Genomic DNA, 27,721 nt, shown 5'->3' with positions numbered 1-27,721 from the left:
TTTATGTTCTACCTGGAATTATTGATTCGCGCAATCAAAGAGACAAATGCGATTATTATCGCGTGACTTTTAAAAACCGCGATCATTTTATTATTATCCGGATAAAACATTGATTTTAATACTGCGAATATCGCGATAAAAAGCGTGATTTTTGCGTAATCGATGATGATTCAATATCTCGCGCGTCCATTTCCTGTCATATTGATTTCCAACAAGTGTCATTAATTATCTATTAAGAGCTTTCGATAAGAACATCGAGAAGAAAGAGAATTCATGAAAATTTATCATAAAGCTTCTTCCAAAAGGAAGACTAATTATTTCATTAAACATTGCTTTTTATACAAAAGTGAGGAAAGAGGAGAATCTATTTTTATTTTTTCATATTTTAACATCGATATTATTTTAATACACTTTATTATTAACGCGCGAAAATAAATTGTATTTTGTTATAAATTTACTGTATTAAAATATTTTACGGCAAATTGGTTTATTGCTTTTTTTAGTGCCTGCAACACGCGATGCACAAACATCGATACTGCCCTCTCTTTTTGATATTTAATTGAGATCGGAAGATTCCAAATTATCGCGAAAACCAGTCATCGATTCTACGAGAATAAAGAAACAGCCGTTAATTAAGCCGTCGACCTACATCGACAATATCGCGATTCTTAATCTGTCCCTTAAAACTGATCAATGTTACGCGTTGATTATTAATCGCTTCTCGCCGTATAATTATTGCGAGTGTCGCCGTTCGTTTATTCCGCGATTAAAGATCCGTTATAAACGTTCGTGTTCGATCGATTCTGAAACCGCCAAAGCGCGACCAACCGCAACCAATTTTATTTTACCCGATGCTATGTCCATATAATCGAGCCGTGAAATTATTTTCCACAAACTCTTTATCCTAAATAAAGAAAATCAATTTAAAAAAAAAATTGCATTTTAAACAAAATGTCATTCGAAAGGATTTTTATTGAAAAAAATGTATTAAAAAAAAATCTCGCTTAAAAAAATTTTATTGAAAAAGAAATTCTTTTAACAAATTTGATTGGAAAAGAAATTCTTTTAACAAATTTTTCTGAAAAAAATTCTTCAAAAATATTTTGAAGAAAGAAATTCTTTAAAAAAATTTTATTGAAAAAGAAATTCTTTTAAAAAATTTTAAAGAAAAAATGCTTTAAAATAATTTTATTGAAAAAGAAATTCTTTTAAAAAATTTTCTGAAAAAGAAATTCTCGAAAAAATTTTAAAGAAAAAATTCTTGAAAAAAATTTGATTGGAAAAAAATGTTATTTTATAGCAAAAAATGACATTTATTTCAACAAATTGCAGCACGATATTTTTCTCACTTGTCCTTTGTGATCGGGATCATTGATCCTCCGCACGTCTTGGAGCTCAATCGTGGAGCGTCTAACAGTGGATTTTCATACTCCTGATATCTGATTAGCTCTTTTTAGGACAAGAGAATTGAACGGAGAAAAATGTGAGAACGTGGGTCGAATAAATGGGACGATCTTTCGCTATTGATTCGCGCTTCTATAACAGCGAGTACGGGAGATATCGCGCGATCGCACGACGTTGCTCTTTCTTGGGATCCTTATTCTTCTCCTTTTCTTCCGAAAAAATGACGGCGTATTACCAGGTATTTTTCGACTCACCTCTGCCCGAATTTTACCTTGAGATGCCAATAAGTCGTCCATGCGTGCGCCTGAGGATGCTTTGATAAGATAAGCTCGAAGTCGCATCTCGCGTTGTGTGTACGCCTCGTTCTGATAGGAGAGAAAAAAATATTAGAAGTTTTGCCAAGAACGAACGTAGGTAAATAAAATCGCACGACTGCGTCGCGAGAATTTATTTCAAACGCAAATGCGGAAAGCAAAAATATGTGGTTCCGAACATACACGATAATATCAAGAAATAAATGTCTTGCGAGATGTAGATTAATATTTCAAAGCATCTGGATATTTTAGTGTTAATTATATTATTACGTGCATGATATGATCGAGATAATAAATACAGTATCGAAAATAATATATCTCAAATTTAATTAATTTAAAATGTATTAATTTTTAACTTCAACTATTTTTTACTTTAAACTTATTAACTTTTTCCCTAAGTTAAATTTTTTTATCTCTGAATACCATTATTGTTTTTTTATAAGTTATAAACGTATTGTTTTTAAATTAAAGTATTATTAATTTTTATGTTCATTTGTCATCAATTGTAACTACCAAAAAATATATTTCTATATATTTTAAAAGAATTAACAAACAAAATTCTAATTTAATATAAGTAATTCCTTATAGAAATTTATCACTAGTAACGCCAAATTATCACTTATTTCGAGTACTTAAATTACTGTATATCAATATATTTTAAGTACTCGAAATAAGTGATTAATTGGCATTACTAGTGATAAATTTCCACAAGGGATATTTTTAAAAATTAACTTTTGATTTAACTTCAGTTAATTTAAGCTTAACTGAACTTTAACCGAGTTAATTTTTTGTTCATAAAACTTTTAACTTAACTAAATTATAATTTATAGCTAATTTTAACTTAACTTAATTGTAAAATATCATTAACTTATCCAACTCTACAAATTTCCGGAGTAATTATAAATATAAAGGTTTTACAAAATATATAAATTATCTATTTCATAAATATATATACATACATATATATATATATATATATATATATATAGAGAGAGAGAGAGAGAGAGAGAGATTCCTAAAATATAATATATATATTTCGTGCATATATATAAATTGCTATTTATAGAATATATAGATATGATTAAGTGTGCCATAAAATCCTTTTTCTTATTATTTTTATTATTCATATAATAATATTCTCTACTTATTCAAGCATCCTTGTTGCAGGTTATTTTACATTCACATGTAAAATGAATGAAAAGACCGTATATACTGCAATATCTCGACAATAAAATAAACTCAATTAAATTTCCTGCGTCTCTCGTAAACTAAGAGTTCGTTTCAAAGCTACATAAGTTCGAAATAAAAAGAAAATACCTTTCGATCGATTATAATTTCAATGCACTCGCCGCCGCAGATTATCAATCGTTAACCGTAATGGCGGTTTGAATCGACACTTTGAATTCGCGACGCGACGACGCGATGATGAAGGATACATATCGACATATTTTATTCATCAGATTCCTCAAAATATAAATAATTGATCGATCTAATGTTTTTAATCCTCGTCGCACTTACCATATCCATCGTTCTTGGCCGATTTCTTCAAGATCGCGATCGAAATTCCTTGCGAAAATACACTCCGATCAGTCGCGTCGGAATACGTCCGCACTCCGCGCATGCGCGCGCACAACTGCGGCGCGGCAGCGCGCCGACCTGCGCATGCGCGCCCCTAGCGGCGGCACGGCGAACTGCGCATGCGCGCGCCACTGACAGCTGACAGCGCCACTGACAGCTCCGCTGGACCTAGAAGGGAAACTCGCGCCAGCTCGTTGCCGATTGGCCGAGATCGTTCTCGACCAAAAATGAACGGGCAAACCAAGTTCGGAAAATTGTGGAAAATTTTCTCTCCGCGTCGTAAATAGACGTTCGCGTCCGACGCTGCTGCTGTAGGCGTCCTGCGTGTAGAATCAATCGGTGACGCGCGCAACGAGGCCAGGAAGATGTAACGCAACTCTCGCATTCCTTTCGTCGCACGTGCGTGTCTTTTATCAACGAGATATCACGGGGCATCGTCCGCTCAAGTTCTCCGTTCGTGTCAGACATCGGTTCTATATCTTTAAGCATGAATGGGCAGGTGCATTCCTCGCGGGAGAGGTTAGGTGAGTGAACCCTCGCGCTGTTTACGCGATTTTCGGCAGTCGGATTTATTCGTCAAACTTTGAGATTTTTGTGCATTTTTCTCAGCCTTCTCGTCTCCTCCCTGCGTATCTGCATTGATCTCGTTCGTTCGGAGGCGAAATGCCTTCACGTAACGCGAAGGGCGTGTGCGTGTATTTGATACGTATATTATGCATTCTTGCAAAATTTGGCAGTGAAAGTGCATCGCGCCGATAGGACAGAGTCTTGTGTAAAAATTTTCATCTCGTCCCCGATGATGCTTCTCAAGATTTTTCGCTGAAATATTTCTTGAATTTATCGTTCGGCTGTTTAGCAATATTTATTATGTTTGTTTCAAACGATAAAATTAACAAGAACATATAATTGCACGATATGTAAGCTAAATGCAATATAATGAATTAAATCTTCAGAATAAGAAATAAAAGTGAAGTTGAAATTAATTAAATGCATCTCTCTGTCAGAATATTAGTAATTTTACATTTATTTATTTCTTTTTTTGTGAATATCTTTATTGGAGCTTGATATAATTTTTATCTTTGAATCTTCCTCCTCAAAAAACAAAGAGTATACTATTTCTGTTAAAAGGGAGACAAAGTTGCCTGCTAATATTAGCTATTTTTATCTTTGTTTTGTGTACTTATATATTTAATCTATGTTAAGTGGTATCGTAAGCTAAATAACTGGTTCTGACACCTATACTCCGGTATAGAATTACGTGATAAACACCTTACCAACAAGATAAGAAGTGCAAGAAAGGCAACACAGGCACGTCTCTTAATTTGTTTACTTTGGTGATTTACGTATTATAACAGTCTGCCAGTGCTAATTGCAGAGCCAGCATTTATAGTCTGGATTATATGTATCAGCGAAAGCCAGGTATTAAAGCACAGAATAGTATAATAAAATTAATAAAATGATAGAAAAAAATTATATAGATGAGGAAACAGAGAATCAGTAGTAATTAATATATAAAATACATATATAGAAATAGCAAAGTGATAGCTATGGGAAATTAAAATAATTAATAAAGAAAAATGTTGCATACATAACAACATTAAGAAGATAATAAAAAATATATAATAAAATAATAAAATATATATATATATATATATAATAATAAAATATTCTATATCGTGCAAGTTATAATAATATTCAACTGTCAAATCTGACTTATGAATTATAAATATTATAGTTTTAGAAAACGAGTTGAAATATTGTCTCGTCTTTTTATTTGATCTTTGTCTCAACAAAATACATTGAAGATGTCAGACGTGGAATACTTCAATGATACTGTTTCAGGTTGTTTTGGCCCTGCCAATTTCGGACTATTTTCCGGGATGATCCCTGATCGTGTACCGGGTATACAAATTCCGATCTCTGATCGCGGTCTTGGACCATCCGAGATACCATTGGACGACAGCATGGCTGTTACGGAGGTCGACAGCAAAGTCAAGACTAAATTGCTCTCCATGTGGAACAATGTTAAATATGGTTTGTATATTTTTTTTATTTTGCAGTCAGATTTCATAATCATTTTATTTTTCAAATTTTTATATGTCATGATTGACATATTAATAATAAAGTTATACACATATATAATATTTTACTTATATAATAGAAAATTTATAATATATAATAATATATATATATATATATATATATGTATGTACATATATACATTAAAATAAAATATTCTTACATCAAAAAAAGATAGATTTTTATAATATTAATTTAATAATAGTTTAATATAAATTCTCATAAGAATTGTAATATAAAAAAGTTTCTCCTCTTAATAAAGGCTGGACCGTGAAGATGAAGACAAACTTCTCAAAGGAATCTCCAGTTTGGTTGCTAGGTCAGTGTTACCTAAAAAAATCGGAAGATCCTTTGGAGAGGGCATCGGAAGCTTTAGAGCCAGTTGGTACAGGGAGTCAGGTTTCTTTGGCGATGGATGCCGCAAACTTTGAGAACACGATAGAGGAGTTTAAGAGAGATTTTGCCTCGCGCATCTGGTTAACATATAGACGAGAATTTCAGATACTTAACGGTTCCACCTTTACCACAGACTGTGGCTGGGGTTGCATGTTGCGCAGCGGACAAATGATGTTAGCGCAAGCGTTGGTCTGTCATTTCCTCGGACGGGGTAATTATTCCTTACTTTTTAAGCATATTTTGATCCAACAAATTTTTCTTGATTAAAAAAAAAATCAAGTTATGAATTAATTTTCTTTTAAAAATAGGAAAAATCTTGAAAGGACGAATTTAAGATAAGCCTGGTGAAAATAAAAGAAATTAAATGGAAATCAATTCAATTATATTATTATAAATGAGAATTATAACTTTTAAATTCTATAATTTTCGATAGTTTTTAATTTTATTTGATAAGCTCAAATTTTGTTTATACTAATCTGATTGCTATTGTGTTATATTATTAGAACTGAATAAGTTTACTTATTTTAGAATGGAGATGGCGCTCGGAACAGCAAGCCGAAACTCTTGAACAAAGGCTGGACGAGCGTAATCATCGAATGATCATCAAGTGGTTCGGTGATCAATCAGAATCCCCGTTCTCTATACACAGGCTGGTACTTCTGGGCGCTTCCGCGGGAAAACGTGCCGGCGACTGGTACGGACCCTCCTCGGTGGCGCATCTCTTGTGTCAAGCTGTGGAATGTGCCAGCGAACAGCACGACAACAATCTCGATCAGTTGGCGGTATACGTCGCTCAGGATTGCGCAGGTTGGTGACCAATGAATATAGGACTGCATAGAAAAATATCCATTTTTCTGCAGGCTGGAAGTACAATGGAAAGGTAAAAATTTTACGATAAGTTGCGGGGAAGATGATACATAACATAAAATTATCAAAACATGAATTTTTTTGCATACACTGAATTTTGCATTTAAATGTTAAATTTAATAGAAAAGATTGCTGTGCCGAATTGAAGAATTAAATCAAACTTTGTTTTCTATATGTATCTAGTATATCTACAAGACGTCGAGAATGTTTGTCGGACTCCCGATGGTAAATGGAAAGCGTTGGTGTTGTTGGTGCCTCTGCGGCTCGGCGCCGACAAGCTGAACCCCGTCTACGCGCCTTGTCTGACATCGTTACTTACGTTGGACACGTGCATCGGCGTGATCGGCGGCCGACCACGACATTCACTCTATTTCATCGGCTACCAGGACGATAAACTGATTCATCTGGATCCGCATTATTGTCAGGTAGTTTTCAATCTTTTAAATTGAAATACATATATATATTTATCTTGTATTATTTATATTATTATAATATATTTATATATGCATTATAATTGTACATATATTATATATTAATTTAAATATTTGAGATATAATGTTTAAACATGCATTTTTTTCCGCTAAAGCTAATTGTCTTTAAAATTTGTTTCTTCTCCATTACACTTGACGTGTTTATTTTTCAATTTATTTTATCTCATTTCAGTTCACGCTTCATATATTTATCATGTTGACTCATTCTGTAATTATATTACTCGTATTTCTCTCTCTCTCTTCGCATTCTTTATCAGTTACTAAGAACAAAATTTTATTCACTAGATATTGTATTACTTGCCTGCTTACTCATTCGTTCACTTACAGGAAACTGTAGATGTGTGGAAAAATGATTTTCCGTTAACAAGCTTCCACTGTGCGTCGCCGAGAAAGATGTTACTTTCGAAGATGGACCCTAGTTGTTGCGTAGGCTTCTATTTTCCCAATAGGGAGTCGCTCACAGACTTTATGGAGACAATTCGACGAGTAAATATGCATATTTTTAATCCTAATGTAATTGCTTAAGTATAGTTTAGTACAGCAAATAAGATAAGGTAGATATCTCCTCTCGACTTATGTATATGAGTCATTGGATTTTAGAAATAGAAGATAAGTGAAATGGAACCGATTCTTAGAGTGAGATAAATAGAAAGATAAAATCTATATTTAATTTTGTGCGTAAGGGGAAGAATCTCAAGGTAAAACTTATTACAGTTTGTGATACCGAATCAGAAGACGAACTATCCGATGTTCCTGTTCTGCGAGGGAAGTGGCAAGGATCTCCAGCAGGGTATCGAGGTCGTCGAAGGTCTCTTACCGTCTACAACTTCGTTCGTCGGTCACGAAACACTGGAGGACGATCTGTATGAATCTGAAGAGTTCGAGTTGCTGCAATAAGAAAGGACAAATAGGTGATATGCGAATGAATATCGAACGTTACTCTCTCTACTCTTCATATATTCGCTCCTCCGTAGCGAACATAAGAAAACGTAGTAACACGAGCAAGAATTTATTCTACCGGAACGGTAAAATCAGAGCGGAAAGATGCAGCTCCATGATCTCAATGCGTGTTTGAGGATAAGATTAGAGTTTCACGCAATGACCAGTTATTGTTATTTACGAGGTAAGAAATAAGGAAGAGCATGATGTTATTCCCGACGATATTCTAGTACAACTTAATCGATTAAGCTGACCGTATACATATTTTCGATCATGTGCGATATGTATATATTATACACAATCGTTTGAGAAAGCACGATTTTTCTCATTTTCTGATTGTCATTCGTTAGTAATAATTACTAACAAAAAAAACTTGATATGACTTAATATCATAATAATTTAGTAACAATCATTTTTATTTATTTTGCATGTTACAAAGCGATACATTTGTACATTGTAAATCTTGAACTGATTTTGCGAAGACGCGCTTTAAATTCCATTGAATTTAAATCGAACACAATCTTGTGATACTAAGTTTGTAACAAGTTTTGCTAAATTAGCTCTAAAATATAAATGAAAATAAAAATTCGCGCGGAATATAAGAATATAACAGTTCTCAAGTCTGATTTACTTAAAGAAAAACATAATCAAGCACTAACTTATTTATTTATTTATTTTTTTACGACTGAATAAGTCCTGAGTAATTTCTGCCTTGAGAAAGGAATAACGAGGGATTCGTAAGCATGGTATATACAGGGTGAGGCAAGCTAATAGTGTACGCCTAAATATCCATCCAAGAAAGATCTGACATCTGTATCTATTTATAGATCTATAAAATAAAAGGATTGATATCTAAAAATATATATCTAATTGAGATAAAATTATTGAAATTTCGAATATTTTGATTCCTCGAGCGAATTTTTTCCCTGTTATTATACATATATAATCCTATCTTTAAATTGTACAAGTTATCTTTAACAATATTTCCGTGTATCTTTGGCAGACAAAAATGTTTAAAGTAGAAGAGAGTAGAATAGAATATAGAAATAGAAAAGTATTAATTTTTCGCGTTCTGAAAATTAAAAAGGAACACAAGTGGATAATACTCAAATGTGATGACAAATAAAAATCTATAATTCTAAATATATAATAAAATAATGTGTATATATAATAGAAAAATAAGAATAAAAAAGGGGATTAGTTGAAGAATTATTCAGATGTACTCTATTAGAAAGATATGCTTCATCCTGTATACGCATATACATATACAATATATATATATATTCATATGTATATGTGTAATGTACTTATATTGTTAAAGATATCTGCGTAATATTGAACATTGTTATCTCTCTTACATCGATAACGCTATATACACTGGAAATAAAATGAAAAATGTGTGGCGATTAATCTTAGAGTGTGTCATCGATTTTGTTAATCACTACTTTGTACTATGTCTTGAACTTTGGCCAAGCAACTTAGCTCGCAAATAATATATTCGTAAAAAAAAGATAATCACAACAATCGACAACTCGCTTTAACTCGCCTTTTTAAGATGCAAAACGAGTGCTGTTTCAGCTCACTTTGCAGAATTCGAACTAAAGATTAATACGACACGATAAACGTGTACAGGGTGTCCCGAAAGTATTCAATCGCGACAAATCTCTCTCAACCGCTCGTGTTACCTCGACAATTTTTCACTACGGACAAAATTCCTTCATCAAAGAAAAAACGTTCAGTACTTTTGAGACGCTCTGTATATTCGTTGCTACTTTTAATTGGTTCTATAATAATAATATTTTAATACATGTAACTCTCGTGCGCTAAATCTAGTTGCTATCGAGAACTATCGTTATCATTCATCAAATGAAGCTATTGCAAGATCTCGGCGCATCGAAAACAACTATTATTGTCGATACGATATCATTGCAAGCAACGTGACTCACGCGTGTGTGCGTTTGTACGTGAGGAATGAGTACGCAAAGTAACGTGTATAGTGCGTGCTCTCTCGTTATGCTATTGCTAGATGTAAACAGTTTTTGCCGGACAAAAGCGCTTGTTATTCGAGATCGTGTGCACGAATTGGAGAGAGATCCCAGATCGGTTTAAATAGATCTGTCTGTCTCACTTCTCAGATATGGAAGATTGTAAAAGATATCATTTCATGTTTTATTTTTTCATTCTTTTATCTAATCTTTTTTTCTCTGCATCTACGTGTGCGTGAATTTAATTTTTAAATATATATATATATATATATAAATAGATTGATTTAAGAGAGAAGATATCTTGTATCCCAAGTAGATTCAACATATGAGAGAAAGAGATAGAGAGATCTATATAAGATCATCCTCGTCTATTCAAGTATATTTGTCTAGGAAAAAAATTGATCTAAAATTCAAAAGTATTGTGCTATACAATTCTTGATTTTCGGCCACATCTCGTCGGTGGTGTTGCCGTGAAAATCCTTCAATATTCCAATCTCGCGATAAAATCGCACAACCGGCTCGGTCTTCGTCGCGTAGTCCTGCAACCTCCTCTGCACGACTTCCGGTTTATCGTCCTCTCTCTGACTCAACGGCTCACCCGTTACATCGTCTTTACCCTAAAAAAAAAAAAAAAAAAGGAAAAAAAAATTAGCATCCAACTATGAATTGTTTGCGTTACAAATTAAGATTCATAGCATGATAGAAGACTAGGTTTCATATATATGTATATAAATGTTGCACAACTTCTATTATGTTATAATCGACTTCTATATATTGTAATGGCATAAAATTAGACCGTTTAGGTTCGCGGCGTTTTGCGCTCTCGTTTACGAGATCCGATTACCGGGACACGTGGGTCGTTGAAACCGATGTTGTAGACCCTTCCGCTGGCCAGATGCACCCACCTACCCTTGACCCGGTCCAGGATGACGGAGGTCGGCACCACGAGATTCAGCACGAGATTGATCGGCTGCAGCTTCTGCAATCGTTCCGCTTGCGTCAACGTCCTCGGGAATCCTGCACCGTTGCCAAGAAATTTGATGCACGTCTACGTTAGCGACAACCTTGACAGCAACACAACTCATTTCCGTCACTCACCGTCCAGCAACCAATTCCGATCCGTCACCGATTCGATCTCCTCGTCGATGAGGGATATCATCGTGTCGTCCGGTACGAAGTTTCCATTGTCCATGTACATCTTCACCTCCTTACCTAGATCTGTATATAAGAAACACGTGCGTTTTTTCCCATAGCTAGCAAACTTACGTCCTTTTGACGTTTATGACGTCAGTTTGCTACTTGGATTAAATCTCTATTTAAAATCCTGCAAAACAATTTTATTGATAATTTTATCGATGTAGATGTATTTTTAAAATACAATAAGAAAACCAGGACATTTCTGTACGATTTTACAATTAAATAGAGATTATTTAATCCGAGTAGCAAACTGACATCATTTTGACGTTTGTGACGTCAGTTTGCTACTCGGATTAAATAATCTCTACTTAATTGTAAAATCATACAGAAATGTCCTGGGTTTTTTTTTTATTGATAATGTCGAGATGATAGATGTATTTTGAAAATGAACAAATTGCTGAAGAGGTGAAAGCGCACGTGGAGCTTTATCTCTCATCGAAATGAAAAAAGTTATACGACCTGTCATCGAGTTTATGAATTACAGATTGATGAGTGAAAAAAAGTGGAATAATTTGATCGAAAATAACTTTCGACTGGGAAGTACGGATTGTCGCAAAAAAATCGAGGACGCGTTACCGGTGCCGTTGGACACGTGGAGACGCAGCTTGTCACCGCTGGAGATGTGGGCGACGTCGAACTGCCGGACGATCCTCGTGGAGACGGTGCCCTTTCCGGATGCCGGGGCGCCGAGGATGACGGCCCTGAGGACCGCGGCGGCGCGGCACGTGGTGATCGCCACCATGAGGAAGAGGCTCCGATCTACGACGCTGACTTCCTCCACCGTGCGGTCAACGTGAGTGCGGAGAGTGTCGTGGAAACGTTACGCATGGTCCGGACCCTGTTCTCCTCTTCTTCCCCACCCTTTCTTCTGCTACGATTACCGCGCGCGGACTTTGACAGGACGAGGTAATCAGCTGACGGCGACGTGACGCAGGTGCGTCGTGACGTAACCATCGTTTCGTAATCGTCAGCGCGCAGGCTCGTCGAGGATGACGTCGAGGACTCCGACTGCAGTCGTCTTGGATTAATTGTATAAATTTTTATTTTTTTATTTTTTTATGAAAGTATTATTATATATATTATATTATTTTTATATTATATATATCATAGTATTTTATATATATTCTATTATATATTATATTATAATATATTATATATATTATTTGATATATATTTTAATATATATTATATTATATATTATATATATTATGTTATTTTATATTTATTATATATTAGTATTATTATATTGTATAATTTTAAGAATAACATTCATTCCATAATTCAAAATTTGCGAAGAAAAAGTGTAGTGCGAGGGAATTTTTTGAATATCGCAAAAAATAAATAGCATTACGATGTATTGATCGATATCTCTCCAATAATTGCGGATCCTGATTGAATCGATCAAATATGACAGAATTGTCGATTATAACATGAGGTTTTGAAGCGGAGCGAAATAGCCGCGAAACCAGCGTCACATGTCACGTGTTATTGAAAAATTAAATTGCGTTCGGAAATCTATTCACCGAGGCACAGTCGCATTCTGATTGGCCGATCAGAGAAGCCTCCCGATTGGTTACTCACCTCGATGATAATTTTCCGAGCGCAATTCTCGGATATTTTTGTATTTCTGTATTGGCAGCCCTGTTGGCGGCTAAGACGCCATATTTCTTTCTGTTAGAAGTCGGAGGCTCGTTCTCTCGTAGCTTTTTTCTTTTCGTAAAAATTTCAAATATCGAGTGTCGCAGGATCCGTAATTAAATTACAATCGATTCACCGAAATGTCGGAGGAGGAGCTCCCTCAAAAGATACTGGAGCGGATCACAAAAGCGCAGATGGAGTTGAAACTCAGACTCGAGCAGGTGTCGAAGCTCAGGAGTGAGTGCGATTTTTTGGAGAATTATTCTCTTCTGTTTTCCTCATTTGCAGGATTGGGTAATATATATATAATTAGTTAATTAGTTAAAAGTTAAAAAATTAATAACTTTTAATTTAGCTTAGGTAAATTATTAACTTTTTTCCTAAGTTAAAATTTTTTATATATTGTTTTTTTATAAATTATATTTATTTTTTAATTAAAATATTAATTTTTACGTTTATTTGTCATCAATTATAATTACCAAAAACATTATTTCTTTATAAAAATCAACAATTTTTTGTTATTTTTTATTAAAAATTTTAAAAGAATTAACAATAAACAAAATTTTAATTTAATATAAATATATATAATGTTTTTAAAAATTATCTTTTGATTTAATTTAAGTTAATTTAATCTTAACTTTAAAAGTAAGTTAATTTTTTGTTCATGTAAACTTTTAACTTAATAATTAATAAATTAATTTTATATATGTATATTAATTTAAAAAAAAACCATTAACTTATCCAATCCTGCTTATTTGAAATGTTAAAATTAACGAGTCGACCAAAAAAATTATAACTTATAAAATGAAAAATGTAATCTTTCTATAATATATTATTTCTAATATTATTTCTTGCGTTGCAGTTGATTGCGCCAGGATGCAACTGGAATTGTTGAAGCTCTACAAGCCGCAGTGTTTGGAGATACTGAAACCATTGGAGATCGTATCCAAAGGCATTCCTCGGAATAATGATGATGATGCTGACGACGCTGACGAATAATTGAAGGTATATCGACGAGAAGATATATTTATGTTGAAATATATTTATTACACTTTGAATATAGGTAGGACTGACACATCGATGACCATGTATCCGTGTAACGCCGTTTTATAACGTAAACAATACTTCTCAGGTAGCAAGCATACGTCACTTTGATGTCAAATGACGTCATTAGATGTCAAAATGACATAATTTTGACGTTTAATGATGTCAGTTTGCTACTTGGCTCGATACAATAGACAGATAATAGATATATTGGATTTTTTTATGAAGATAGACTGACAGAGAATTGGAAGCTGCGTCGCGAGTATCTCTCCTTTCTTCTCTTTTTTTCCCCTTTCTTTCTTCTTTTTCTTCCCTTCATCATCTTCTGGAACCGGCGCAAAATTCTAGAGCTTACGAAAAAAACTTATATTTAATATATATAAAACAAAATCGGCGCAAAAATCTCCTCGCTGAAATTTTTCACGACGCGAGTAATTATTATTATTTTTTTTTTTACACACAGGAAGTGTTACGCGATAAGTACAAGTTGAGGCGCTAGATGAGGAGAGAGACAGACGCGTTTTTTTCTTTTTTTATAGTTTTCTTGCTCTCTTTAGATACTTAACGATAATAATTTATACACATATATACTTTTGTATTTGATTTCGCGCCCGATTTCATTTGCGAGGCGCTCGTCCGGACGTGACGCTGCCCAGGTAGCAAACTGACGTCATTAAACGTCAAAATGACAAAACGTCATTTTGACGTTTAATGACGTCAGTTTGCTGCCTGAGTAATTCGTCGATGATTACATATGTATATCTATCTGTGTTCGAGGGTTTCTACCATTATTGTCCCTATATAATTAATTAATCTCGTTGTTCAGTTCAGAGCGGAAGAGAAAGAAGGTTCGTATGGAGTTTTGGAAAGCGCAAATGTATGTGTATATATGTGTATATATGTGTGTGTATGTATGGCACACACCTCGCAAATAGATAAAACGCCTTGTCAATTTGTTATTTAAATATATATCATCTACTTCTTTTTCCCTTTGAAATAAAAATTCTTACAATTTTCTTTCAACAGATAAATAATGCAATTATTTTTATTAATTAGATATAATTATATATTTTTTTTGAAATTTTTTTCTTAATTCGGGATCCTCTGAAATTATTTGTCGATCTCTGATTTGTATGTAAAATCATGAAAGAGCGTCGTGTTGCAAAAAGGAGCTGGAGTCGAGTCGTACTTTCTTTTTCGAGATCCGAATTTGTGGTCTCGAATCGAAAGAAAATGGACATTCTAAATTTTTATTTGTCCTTTTTTTATTTCGATAAACGATATAATTCTCTTGCTAATTATTTTTTAGATCCAATTTATTTCGATTCGAGAACAACCTTTCGTGCGCCAGCCCGAAATTCAACTCTCAGCGGATACCACAGAGGATCTTCCAGACCCCTATTTAAAAAAAGAAACTTTACAACAATTAATAATTAATATAAAATGCAAGAAAAAAGCCTTATATATATATTCGCGTTACATACTACACACATACAAGATGATATGATTAAAATCAGTCCTTCATAGATCTTTCTTTTTCTAAACGAGATTTTATATGTCAGAGATCACAGAAATTTATAATGAATTATATATATTGTATATATTATATATTATATATATTATACGTATTACATATTATATATTTAATATATTATATATTTAATATATTATATATTATATATTAATATATTATATATTTAATATATTATATATTAATATATTATATATTTAATATATTAAATATTTAATATATTATATATTATAATATATTATATATTATATATTTAATATATTGTATATTATATTTAATATATTTAATACATATGTATTATATGTGTGTATTTTTTATAATAATTTAATAATTTATATGATATCCGCTGAGAATGAATCTCCTGGATTCACGTTTTTATCATTCAAACACCCTTATCGGTGAGCCGCCGATTATCCGGACGAAACATCCTCTGGAATATTAGAGGAAAACTTAAATAAATTACAATATATATGTATATCAAACAAGATTATAAAAACAACAATACAAATTAATCTCTCGATACAAAAATTATCTCCTTGAGCCAGGAAATCAATCTTAAAAAAAATATCCGGACAATTGGCGGTCCGACCGTGGTTTCCGGCGCGGAACCTCGGGGCTTCCTCGGTCTCTTATCGTTCGGACAAGGTTTGCTGCAGGGCGTCGAGAGCGCCCGTGTGATGCGGACGATGTCCCGACGACGGCGACGAGGACGAGGAGGCTGGTGTTTCGTACGCCGACGACGTGCGGAAGTAACGGTGCTCGTATCGCGCGTTATAACGTCGTAGACAGGAGTCGCGGCGCGCGCGACACTGCGCGACCGCGGCCCCAGGAGGCTGCAGCTGCGACAGGAGCAGCGCGGCGTTCGCGCACGAGGACTGTCCCTCTTTGGAGGGACGCAACGTGTCGCAAACCTTCCCGACCTCCGCCGCGTAATTTGCCAGGCAGGGTAGCAACCCTTCCTCGTCGTGCGCCTGTAGTAATGATAAGGGATTCGTTTTATCACGAGGATTATCTCTCCCTGGCTAGAATTTTTGAAATAATCATAGGTATTAGAATGTTAGGAAGAATTTATATATATTTTTTTAAAAGACGATAATATAGATATAAAAGATTTATATATATATTATTAAAAAAGATAAATATGGAGGTAATATATGATATGTATATTTAGAAAAAAATATATAATATTAATATATCTTAATATAGTATATTATATTAATTATATTATATTAAGATATTATATAATATTAATATATCTTTATTTGTATTTTTTAATAATGTATACAGGATGTAACTATATAAATAAGTGCGAAAAATTTTAGGAGATAATTCTTTGTCGAAAATTAATAAGGGTTTTTGTATAAACATATACTTTTATATATCCTTCCTGAAGAGTTATTTTTTTTCAAATTTCAGACAAATTAAAAAATGAAACTTGGTGAACTAATAAAAAAATTTTTTTGTATTATTATAAGGGGTGAAACTAACTTCTATTTCATTTTTAGTACATGTTTATATAAGAAACCCCTTTAATTTTCGACAAAGAATCATCTAAAATTTTTCGCACTTATTTAGATATATCCTGTATAAGTTTTTTCTAACATTCTAATATCATTTTTTCAAATATTGTATGTCTTTTGTTATATATATAAAATTAGTTAAAAAACAGTGAAGAGTAATATGTATATATTTTTAATTAATTTTATATATATAAAAAAAACATTTCTCTTAATATAACATTTGCTTCGCATTAAAAAGCTTTTTTCGAATATTTAAAATAATCTCGTTTCAATATTCTTTTTACATGAAAAAATAAATTTACCTAAATTGGAATTTGTATTTTGTTAATATATTCAGAAAAACATTATGTATATGTTACATACATATAAAATTGAAAGAGACACTGGAGAGAGGATAATATATTTTTTCTGATATGTTGATGAAATGTAAATTCCAGGATATATTTTTCATATAAAAAAAGATTGAAACAAAATTATTTCAAATATTTTAGAAAGATTTTCGACGTGAAATACATATATTCTCTATTGTTATATTTAAAAAAATATTCTCAAAGAAATATTCAAAGTTTGGAAATAAGGAAGAACGTTTTTTTATGTGTTTTATAAAATTTTTATATAAACTACTATTACAGATGAAATTTGCATATAAAATTTTTAAAAAATTATATCGTGGAAATGCAAAGCAAATAAGTCTGTAATATATAAAGATGCAAATTGAGTGTACGTACGCAAGCTTTACATATCTGCAGCTTCACGCAGGGCACGTAAAGCATTCGAGATGAATCTCCGGCTAAATTATCCACGGTTCGGCATCGCCATTCGATGGCTTCTAATTCCGGGCAGCTTCTAGGTTCCTCGATAGCTGAACAATTCAAACAATTGTGCATCATATATATGGTACATAATCTATACAACTGTTACATTTAAACAGATTAATTAAATTGCAGCCCGAGAAAAAATTTTATATATATATATATATATAATTATATGTATATAAATAATTGTATAATTATACATCGTAATTATAATCGTAAAATTATATGTGAAATATATCTATTTTTATACATAATTATATAACTTTATATTTTATATATAAATTATAAGGGTTCATATATAATCACGTCAAATTATATATGAAACATATATATTTATATATATATGAAGAAATATTTATTTATTATATATATAAATTTATATAATTATATATAAAAAGCACTTTTATCTAATTATGTATGGACATATTTCAGATATAATTTTGCGATTATATGTATAAAAATTTTATATATTTCTATATAATTTTATATGTTATATATAAAAAATTTTTTCCGGGGAGGTAATCAAATTATTAAAAAATAAAATTATAAGAAAGAGAAATCTAGATATTTTTAAAAATCGTCAAATTAATTGTTTCTTTTTCATTAAAAAATTGGCGAATGTTATTGTTGTTAAAGATGAGTCTTTCATATAATTTACATAATTTTCTATACTACTCCCTAAATTTTTTTTCTTATACTTACATTCGCCGTCATCTACGTTATTACTGATACTGTTCCGTTTATCATCCGTCCTACGAATGTTATCGCTATTAATGATAGGGCTACCGTTGCTATTTTCGCGGAAATTGGATGTCAGATTGTGCGCTTCTTTTTCCGTCTTTTGCGACTCTTTCTGAGCCGCGATGTTACTTCGGAGATTGTTCAGCGCTTTCTGCAGCCAGTCAGCTGCCGTAATTCGTGGCCTTACTTTATTATCTAGCAGCTAAACATAAATTTTATTTTATTTTTTGATTATTCGTATTATAATTTATAATTTATTAATTATATTATTTGTGCTGGTCTTTATAATTTATATCTTTCTTGTACATTTTTCGTTTAATCGTAATTATAATTTTAAAAAATTAAATCTAATTTTAATTATATTATATTTGTTGAAAATGTTCATATTTAAATAGTGAAATAATTAATAATTTTGAGAATCAGATACTCTGAGAAAAAAAATTTTACACATTTATGTTTATCAAATCAAATAGAATTCTACAAAAATGCAAAGCAAAATTACCTCGTCCTCATCCTCTAAATTGGAATTTCTCATTGCTTCCTTGAGAATCAAGTTTAAGTATCTTAATTTCAGATCCTGCAGTTGTTTGTCCTTTTGCTCGTTCTCATCATCCTTCGGTTTCAAATTTTCGGCCATATTCTGTCGAGAGATTTACAAAAACCTCGATTATTATTTATTTCATTAATATAGAAATTATAATGCAACAAATTTTTTTCTGATATATATCCTTCTTTAGAGAATATTATTATTAATAATAAATTAATAATATATATATATATATATATTATTTCAATCTTTAATTTATAAATATATATATTTATAAATTAAATATTGAAATGATAATATATTATAATAATATAATAATATAATTATATAATATTATAATAATATATTATTATTTCAATATATATATATTTTTTCAATATTTAATTTTAAATATATATCTACTTCGTAATAGCGCTGCAACATCCACTCGTCGTCCTGATTTTGCGTGTCCTGTCCGCCCGCGAAGGTAGCCTTCTTCTTTCTACGATCGATGCCGAAATATTGGGACCAATCGACACTCTTCTTTCTCACTTGGACGAATTTCGATTTGTCCTGTTTCGTAATATTTTCCTTTTGACCCTTCGGAGACGGCGTCACTTTCGGCGGCATTTCCGATGATGCGCTCTCGTGACCGTGTTCGTGATCGTGGTCGTGTTCGTGATTGTGTTCGTGATTGTGGTCGTGATCGTGATCGGTTTGATGAGTGCGATTATGCACGTCCGTGGATTGCGTGCCAAATAGAGCTCCCAGGTCTTGAGCAACCTTGCAATAAAAAAATACGCATTTAATGCACAGCTGTGTTGCAGTTTTACAGGGTGCATCCAAATAAGTGCGAACAATTTTTGGAGATAATTCCTTGTCGAAAATTAAGGGAGATTTCTTATATGTTTAAACATAAAAATTAAATTAAAAATAATATTAATAAATATTAATAAAATCCTTTTTATTAATGGAAAATATCCACCAAATTTCATTTTTTTAATTGTCTGAAATTTGAGAAAAAAAACTTCTTAGGGAGGGATATAAGATCTTATATATATATATATATATATATATATATAATGTATATACATATATGTAATTTATAAATATATATATTTATATAAATTAAATATTGAAATTATATAATATATATATATATATATTATTAATTTATTATTAATAATAATATATAATAAATATAAGAGATCTTATATCCCTCCCTAAGGAGTTTTTTTTCTCAAATTTCAGACGATTAAAAAAATAAAACTTGGTGATTTTCCATTAATAAAAAAGATTTTTATTAATATTTTAATATTATTTTTAATTTAATTTTTTTGTTTATACATATAAGAAATCTCCCTTAATTTTCGACAAGAAATCATCTAAAATTTTTTGCACTTATTTAGATACGCTTTATATACATGTATACAGAAGTGTATGTTAATATAGATAATATTTCGTTATAATGGAATGATATTAATTCGATTTGAAAATTAAAAAACTTATTATATGTCGAGGAAGCAAATGATTATACAACAGAGGATGATCTTTATCCTCAACCCTTTTGTCAATGTATAATTTTTATTTTCATCAATATATGGATGTTGGTACCCAAATCTTTTTCATATTGCACAATTTTTTTATAACGCATTGAAAAGAATTATTAAATTAATAAATATTTATTTGTTTTGAGAGAGAAGGATTTTTTCATATCAAATAAATATTTTTTCACGTCAAATCAATATTATTAATTTCATATAAATTATAGTATTGAAATAAATATTTATTCGAATTCTTCTTTTTCAGTGCAGTTACTAGACATCGAATATTTTTTTCCTGTTAAAAATTTAGGATACTTTCGCGAAGGTTTTTTGTATTTTGTTTTGAGTGAAGAATTTTAGAGACACATTTTCAACATTTATGAAAATTACTTTAAAATTATTCTGGTACCCGTTTATTGACAAAAGGATTAAATAAATCACTGAAAACAAAGTTAATTCTTATAAGTATTTATTTCAATACTGCCAAATAATTATTTATTTGAAACTAATAATATTTATTTGGTATATGAAAAAAGATTATTTGATACAGGAAAATCTTTTTCAAAACAAGTAAATATTTATTTGTTTCAAATAAATGATTCATTTGACAGTATTGAACTAAATATGTATTAATTTAGTGATTTTTTCAGTGATCCTTTTATCGTATCACCTTAGGATCCGTGGTCTTTAGCTTAGTCTGGGTGGGTCTGGGGCTTCTCTTAGCGACCGGATAACGCTTTGTCAGCCTGCGATAATTGCCGAATTCACGACCGATAGGATATCGGCCGTTGACGTTTCTACGTTCCAACGTAGGCGGCAAGTACAGGATATTCTGATCCTGATCCGCGAACTCGTCGTCGTTCTTCCTCGATGACGAGTCCTTGCTAAGCAGATCGCCCCAAGACATTGGTCCTGCCGTTCTGTCGAGCAAAATTGTTTTTTAAGCCATTAATGGTTATCAATATGTAATTTTATTTAATTTTTACTTATCGAAAATAATGTTATTAATAATATGAATTTTTATTTAATTTTGACAGTCATGAAAATTTTTCTCTTTTTTCATAAATATCCGATAAGATTATATTTGCATCACAGGAAATTTAATTGTATTCGCGAGGACAGAAATATCTGTTTTTCTAATAAAATGGAATTTAATTTTTATTTATTTAAAATAAAAATTATAATACAAATTAATAAAAATAAATATAATTGATAATGTGAATTTTGAATAATCATGCAAAAATTATTTTTAGAGGTAAGATTGTATTTGTGTCTCAGGGAATTTTTTTTCATAATAAAATTTTTGTTTTATTAGAGAAATAAGAGAAAAATATACATATTTCTCTAAACTGAAAATCTTATTGCGAAAATAAATAAATTTCTGGTAATTTACAATCAAATACCTCCAAAAAATGTTTTTCACGAAATTAAATTAAAATTTATCCAAAAAATTTATATTATATCAACTACATTATTTACAGGGTTGGGTAATAACTAGTTAATTAGTTAAAAGTTAAAAAAAAGTTAAAAAGTTAATAACTTTTAATTTAGCTTAGTTAATTTAAAATGTATTAATTTTTAACTTCTCAACTAGTTATTTTTTACCTTAACTTATTAACTTTTTTCAACTTTACCGTTTTACTTAAAAACGATTAGTTGTATGAAAAAAAGTATAATAACCTTTTTTGTAGAGAGTTTTATGAGCTACAATTTTGATAATAACTATTTTTCTCGAAAAATTGATAGTTTTCGAGATAATAACAAAAAACTAAAATTTACTCCCCATTAAAAAAACGCCCTGGATAAAATTAAGGGTATTTTTCAGGATGTCACTAGAATATCGAAATGAAGGTCTTCATATAAATTCAGCTTGCTCCTAATGTTGATCAAGTTTTGCTCTTTTCAAGTCTAATTTTACTGGACTATAATAGATCTTGAGGAAAAAAGTGAAAACAATTGGAGGAAATCCAACTCACTCGTATACTTTGTTCCCTCTACCAGCTCTGTATCTGTCATACAGCGATTGTAATGCGGTTAAATAGTCGTCGTCGTCCATCTCGTCGAGCGAACCGTACGGAGCACCGTCGTGCAGCTCCTCCAGGAACAGCCTCGCCAGTTCCTTGTCGTCCAGGTTCAATCGGTCGCCGGCGCCGCCTCGTTTTCGGCTGCCGCTTCGCTCGCGTTCGCGAAAGATGGAGGCCACCGGTTCCTCCTGCAAACGTGTTAATTATCTTGAAAAATGAGAAATTGTCTGGAGAAAAATTCCTCAAATTGCGGAATAACAAAAATTTATTAGACAGGTATCTGACGAAATATATCAAAGAATTCACCTGTTCGGGTAGAGTCTCCAAATAATCGAGCAGCGCTCTCTCGAATAATTTGTTGTTCAGGCCCTGAAGACCCTCCCCTACTGTCTCTAATTGGCCATTATCTGAAATCGCGATAAAATTAATTAATTAATTATATATAAATTCAATGTTATGTAAAATTCATTTAAAAAAATGTTCATTAAAAATTCATTAAAAATCTGCATATAGTATTGGAAGAATTTTATATGATTAATATTTAGCGCAATAAAATTAAAAAAAAAATAATTCTCTGTGCACTGTCAATATATTACAATCTGAAATCGTGATGGAATTAATTAATAAAGTATATAAATTCAATATTATGTAAAATTTATAAAAAAATGTCTACATATGATATTGGGAGAATTTAATAAGAGTTTCTCTGATTAATATTTAGCGCAACAAAAAATATTAATATGTACATGCATAGTAAAATTAATCAAACATATTTTATATTTTATTATGGTAAATATTTAATTAGAGAAACTCTTATAAAATTTTTCCAATACCATATATTATCCAGATTATCACGATTTTCAGGATGTAGACTCTTAAAAAAATTTTCAAACTAACTCAAAGATATATAATAATAAATTATAAATAATAATAAATATATAATATATAATAATATATAATAATAAATAATGTATAATATATAATATAATATATAATAATAAATATTAATATAATATTCTTACCCGGCAGAAACTCGATCTCCTCGTCGTCCTCGTCGAAGTCGCGATCGAACTTGCGGTCGGCGCCGCCGTGATACTTGAACGAGTGGAGATCGTTGTAATATTCCGGCGAGTCCGCCGCGTCCAGGGATCTCTGCTTCCGCGCGACCGCGTCCAGGGCGCTCCTTAAGGACTCCCGATTCAGCTGCCGAGCCGCGGGAACCAGAGCGTACGCGCCGGCTCCCAGGATCAGCAGCGGCAGCATCCACCTTCGCGATGCCATATTTAATGCTTGAACTGTTCGGGGAAACATCATTTTGTGCAATATATCCAGGAAAAAATTTTTATATATAATTATATATAAATAATTGTATAATTATGCATATAATCGTAAAATTATATGTGAAATATAAGTCTATTTTTATATATAATTATATAACTTTATATTTTATATATTGTATAAATTATAAGGGTTTATATATAATCATGTCAAATTATATATGAAACATATTTATACAATTATATATAAAAAGCACTTTTATCTAATTATGTATGGACATATTTTATATATAATTTTGCGATTATATGTATAATTTTATATATTTCTATATAATTTTATATTATTATATATGTATAAAACCTAATTGGTTTTTTAATTAAATTTATTTTTCCAAAATTTCTCTTTCAAATATATATGTACATATATTTTTTTTCTATTGCATTTTTATCTACATTTTTGTATTTTTGTGCAAAAGTTTTATATTAATTTATATTAATTTATATAAATTATTTTTTGAATTTATACACGGAGAGAATTTTCCGAGGAATTTACCCTGAAAATTATGATAATTGTGGGACAATACAGTATTAGAAGAATTTTATGAGTTTCTCTGATGAAATATTTATCTCAATAAAAAATATCAAAATATGTACATAATAAATTTTATATCTTATTATTGTGGTAGATATTAATATTTTATTGTGGTAGATATTTAATCAGAGAAGCTCTTATTAAATTCTTCCAATATTATTGTCCTACGATTACCATAATTTTCAGGATGAATTCTAAGGAAAAATTCTCTCTGGGTACGAATTTATTTTTTTTTTTTTCAAATTTTCTCTTGTAAAAAAATACACATGTCTTTCTTACATTTCTATCTGCATTTTTATGCAAAAGTTATATTAATTTATAAGTCATATATTAATTTATATCAAATTATATAAATATTTTTAATTTTTATATACATAAAGAAGAGTTTCGATACTGTTAATTAAACAATATATATTTTATATTTATTTTTTATTAATTTAAAAAAGTAGAAACTATATAAACTTGATTAATCTCTCTGAGATAAACCTTACTCTTTTAGATATATTTATAATTTCTTCATTTTTAAAATAGATTTCTCGACTGACTTTTATTCGATTCTTCTCAATCGTAAAATTAAAATCTACGTCATAATAAATATATATAGATATATTGACTGTGTCTATTTTGCATACTGTGTACCAAGCTGATATCGATTTTGTTAACAGGGTAGCGAAGTCCTTCGCGCGAATGAAGACGTATCGAGAGGGATGTAACGAAACTGCGTGAGCCAAAACAAGATTGTAATCGTCACTCGTGGAAAAATTCTTCATACACTGTATGTACAGATTTGAATTATTTGTAAATTATAATACTTGAGACCTCAAATAAGGGAAAACAAGAAAATATACACTACAAAGAAAGTACGAAGAAAAGAAACTATTGGAAAAAAATTCTTTCGAACATATGGGATAATTTTAAGCGATTAAACAAATTGAATTATTTAATTTATAATGAAGTAAACATGAAAGGGCGACATACATTATGATAAATTAAGTAATTAAACTCTGTATCGAAGCAATTAAATGCATAAGCTGTGTTGTCGCGCAATACAAATATATGTCTTTCGGGATCGATAAACGTACATAAAATTCTTACTGAACTGATATTCAGCAGCTGTGTATAAATTGCAATATACGTAGATATTTCGCACAGATTGATTTGCAAATATTTGAGCCGACATTTAACCTTTCGCTTTGGAGAGCGCTTGAAATGTCATTAATAAAATTGCCATTGTGCGCTTCAGTAAAGATATAGATTAACTTATTTTAATCTGCGATTATAATTATTTATAATAATTGAAATGCAGTTATATATAATTGTATAATTTATCAATTGTTTAAGTTATATAATTAATATAAAATAATTTATATATTAATTATGTTGTATTCATAATATCAAAAGTAAGAATCGTCACGAAACATTTCATTTATATTTTGATATCGTACACTGAAAAAAAATAAAATTAATAAATATTTATTTCAATACTGCCTAATTATGCCGATTAATTATTTGAAGCAAATAAATATTTATCTGGTTTGAAAAGAATTTTTTTATATCAAAAAATATTTTTCACATTAAAACAATATTATTAGTTTGAAATAAATAATTTATTAGACAGTATTGAGAAATAATCAATATTTATTCGAATTAAGTACACTTTTTTCAGTATAATAAAGATACGAGCATAAGATTTTTGACATTCTCATTTACATAAAACTTGATTGATTGTATAATAACTTATAGTCGTCGTACACTAAAAAAATGACTAAATTAATACATATTTAATTCAATAATGCCAAATGAATTATTCATTTGTTTTGAAAAGAATTTTATATCAAATAAATATTATTATAAATATTATAAATAAATATTTTCCATATCAAATAAATATTAAAAATAAATCGTTTCCAGTAGTCATCGCGATTAATAAGACATGATCCGAATAATTAATAATTAGTAAAATATTGTGTTTAAATGAAAAAGAGCAAAAAGGTCAGATATTTGCGGCGCGGATCGAATCGTGAATTGCTGACCCGACGTTTTAATTCGCTTGTGTCAAGTAATTTCGGCGAATATTTAATGTCAGCGATATATCGAAATAGCACGAAAATAACGAAGCGCGCGAATAATAAGTTTCGCAATTTTTCACCTCGACAGCGAAAAACCGGGATCGAGAAAATCCGGAGTCGCACGATGGAGAACTTCTTTTTCCCGCACAATTATATATATATATTATATAATTAATTAATTCCAATCGGTCAATTAATTTCATCGGCGATTCGATTGCGCGGACACGCACAGGAATGTCGAAGAGGGTGGAGGAAAAAGGAAGAAGATGGAATTACGACCTCGGAAAATTGCGCGCACTGTGTGAGGTCGGCGAAATTAATTAATTGGAAATTAATTGACGGTCCTATTCGCGTGGGACGTACCTGGTCGATTTTAATGTCTCATCCGTCCTTCGACAAAACCCCGGTGACTTGTCAGTTTTCTTTCCTCTCTCTCTCTCTCTCTCGTTTTACTCCTTTTATTTTTGTTCAGCTACGTCGCAACGTCTTCGACGACGATGTTTCCCGGATGCGCATGGAACCCCGTCCTCGCTCTCTGCCGACCAGGACGACCGCCAATGGCGACGGCTTTTATATAGGGCGACAGGGCGCGGGATCGATAGAAGCGCGCATGGAACTTTGACAGCTCGCCGGCAGCAACAAGTAAAAGGGGGTTGGCGGAGGGGGTGGAAGTTAAGGGGTGTGTCGCGTGCGAGGGGAGCAAACACGCCGACCGGAAAATTCTCTCTTCGACGATTTTTCCGCGCGATATCCATTTTTTTGGCGATCTTACTTGATATATCATTTTACGGCGTCCTATATTTATCAAAAAATTTCTTCGCTCAGTATATTTATCTATTATATATGTATATATTAATATAGATATATATATATATGATTTATGATATGATAGAATATATATATTAGATAGTAACGATATATAGAGATATTTATCTCTATTATATATTAGACTATATATGATTAACTATAGGATATATAGAGAGAGAATTATATTATTATATATATATTATATATTATATGATATTATTATATATTATATATTATATTATATATATATTATATATGATATCTATTCTATATATTATATATATTACTTATATTCTATATATTAATGTATATTATATATATAATTATAATACGCATGGAAAAA

At 31.0% G+C, this 27,721-nt stretch overlaps 5 protein-coding genes across 7 annotated transcripts in view; 2 read left to right on the top strand and 3 right to left on the bottom strand.

The window, feature by feature from the left end:
- Positions 1–3,334, bottom strand: part of mGluR (metabotropic Glutamate Receptor) — a 33,670-nt gene extending 30,336 nt beyond the window's left edge. Inside the window, exons 1-2 of one of the 2 annotated variants that reach the window (XM_085480511.1) lie at positions 3,237–3,334; positions 1,659–1,769 (exon numbers count right to left, since the gene is read on the bottom strand). The gene's annotated coding sequence lies outside the window, so the exon portion shown is untranslated. Of the gene's footprint in view, positions 1–1,658; positions 1,770–3,035; positions 3,068–3,236 lie in introns of those variants that run through there. The other variant, XM_085480512.1, reaches the window with a different exon arrangement.
- A 187-nt stretch (positions 3,335–3,521) lies between these two features.
- Positions 3,522–10,435, top strand: Atg4b (Autophagy-related 4b). 2 transcript variants are annotated; one of them, XM_029313278.2, is made up of 7 exons: positions 3,522–3,820; positions 5,139–5,330; positions 5,638–5,982; positions 6,300–6,578; positions 6,822–7,063; positions 7,457–7,615; positions 7,844–10,435. In XM_029313278.2, exons 1-7 carry the CDS (start codon positions 3,784–3,786, stop codon positions 8,024–8,026), a joined length of 1,437 nt encoding a protein of 478 aa, XP_029169111.1. In that variant the 5' UTR covers positions 3,522–3,783; the 3' UTR covers positions 8,027–10,435. The 2 variants fall into 2 exon arrangements, with proteins under 2 accessions (XP_029169111.1, XP_085336633.1); XM_085480507.1 differs by lacking the exon at positions 3,522–3,820 and adding an exon at positions 4,388–4,715.
- Positions 8,467–12,210, bottom strand: Ak3 (Adenylate kinase 3). The gene is made up of 4 exons (XM_029313279.2): positions 11,827–12,210; positions 11,152–11,271; positions 10,898–11,070; positions 8,467–10,670 (listed from the first exon to the last, which is right to left on the bottom strand). The coding sequence occupies exons 1-4, from the start codon at positions 11,990–11,992 to the stop codon at positions 10,464–10,466; spliced, it is 666 nt and encodes a 221-aa protein (XP_029169112.1). The 5' UTR covers positions 11,993–12,210; the 3' UTR covers positions 8,467–10,463.
- Positions 12,211–12,446: 236 nt separating this feature from the next.
- On the top strand, positions 12,447–25,378 carry LOC114939054 (uncharacterized). Its single transcript, XM_029313280.2, has 3 exons — positions 12,447–13,125; positions 13,751–13,893; positions 25,168–25,378. Exons 1-2 carry the CDS (start codon positions 13,029–13,031, stop codon positions 13,885–13,887), a joined length of 234 nt encoding a protein of 77 aa, XP_029169113.1. The 5' UTR covers positions 12,447–13,028; the 3' UTR covers positions 13,888–13,893; positions 25,168–25,378.
- On the bottom strand, positions 13,915–27,142 carry LOC114939051 (uncharacterized). The gene is made up of 10 exons (XM_029313277.2): positions 26,935–27,142; positions 23,656–23,928; positions 22,940–23,040; positions 22,586–22,821; positions 21,280–21,529; positions 19,489–19,848; positions 19,042–19,179; positions 18,501–18,741; positions 17,712–17,845; positions 13,915–16,434 (listed from the first exon to the last, which is right to left on the bottom strand). The coding sequence occupies exons 2-10, from the start codon at positions 23,912–23,914 to the stop codon at positions 16,093–16,095; spliced, it is 2,061 nt and encodes a 686-aa protein (XP_029169110.1). The 5' UTR covers positions 23,915–23,928; positions 26,935–27,142; the 3' UTR covers positions 13,915–16,092.
- Between the last annotated feature and the right edge of the window lie 579 nt (positions 27,143–27,721).

The sequence above is a fragment of the Nylanderia fulva genome, unplaced genomic scaffold (assembly GCF_048542155.1).
Source record: "Nylanderia fulva isolate GAGA-0341 unplaced genomic scaffold, ASM4854215v1 Scaffold15, whole genome shotgun sequence".
In the NCBI taxonomy this organism is placed as follows: Eukaryota; Metazoa; Arthropoda; class Insecta; order Hymenoptera; family Formicidae; genus Nylanderia; species Nylanderia fulva.
The sequence above is the reverse complement of the archived record's forward strand: the minus strand, read 5'-3'. Positions and strand labels throughout refer to the sequence as shown.

What these genes read in the sequence shown, in the direction of transcription:
- Ak3 (XM_029313279.2), bottom strand. Translation starts at nt 11,992, where the DNA reads ATGGTGGCGATCACCACGTGCCGCGCCGCCGCGGTCCTCAGGGCCGTC. An exon ending in TCGGAATTGGTTGCTGGACG is followed by an intron (nt 11,071 to 11,151) that starts GTGAGTGACGGA and finishes GCAACGGTGCAG; the next exon opens with GATTCCCGAGGACGTTGACG. An exon ending in TCAACGACCCACGTGTCCCG is followed by an intron (nt 10,671 to 10,897) that starts GTAATCGGATCT and finishes TTTTTTTTTTAG; the next exon opens with GGTAAAGACGATGTAACGGG.
- LOC114939051 (XM_029313277.2), bottom strand. Translation starts at nt 23,914, where the DNA reads ATGGCATCGCGAAGGTGGATGCTGCCGCTGCTGATCCTGGGAGCCGGC. An exon ending in GGAGATCGAGTTTCTGCCGG is followed by an intron (nt 23,041 to 23,655) that starts GTAAGAATATTA and finishes TCGCGATTTCAG; the next exon opens with ATAATGGCCAATTAGAGACA. An exon ending in TGTTGCAGCGCTATTACGAA is followed by an intron (nt 19,180 to 19,488) that starts GTAGATATATAT and finishes ATCTCTCGACAG; the next exon opens with AATATGGCCGAAAATTTGAA.
- Atg4b (XM_029313278.2), top strand. Translation starts at nt 3,784, where the DNA reads ATGAATGGGCAGGTGCATTCCTCGCGGGAGAGGTTAG. An exon ending in GTGGAACAATGTTAAATATG is followed by an intron (nt 5,331 to 5,637) that starts GTTTGTATATTT and finishes CTCTTAATAAAG; the next exon opens with GCTGGACCGTGAAGATGAAG. An exon ending in TTATGGAGACAATTCGACGA is followed by an intron (nt 7,616 to 7,843) that starts GTAAATATGCAT and finishes AACTTATTACAG; the next exon opens with TTTGTGATACCGAATCAGAA.
- LOC114939054 (XM_029313280.2), top strand. Translation starts at nt 13,029, where the DNA reads ATGTCGGAGGAGGAGCTCCCTCAAAAGATACTGGAGCGGATCACAAAA. An exon ending in GCAGGTGTCGAAGCTCAGGA is followed by an intron (nt 13,126 to 13,750) that starts GTGAGTGCGATT and finishes CTTGCGTTGCAG; the next exon opens with TTGATTGCGCCAGGATGCAA.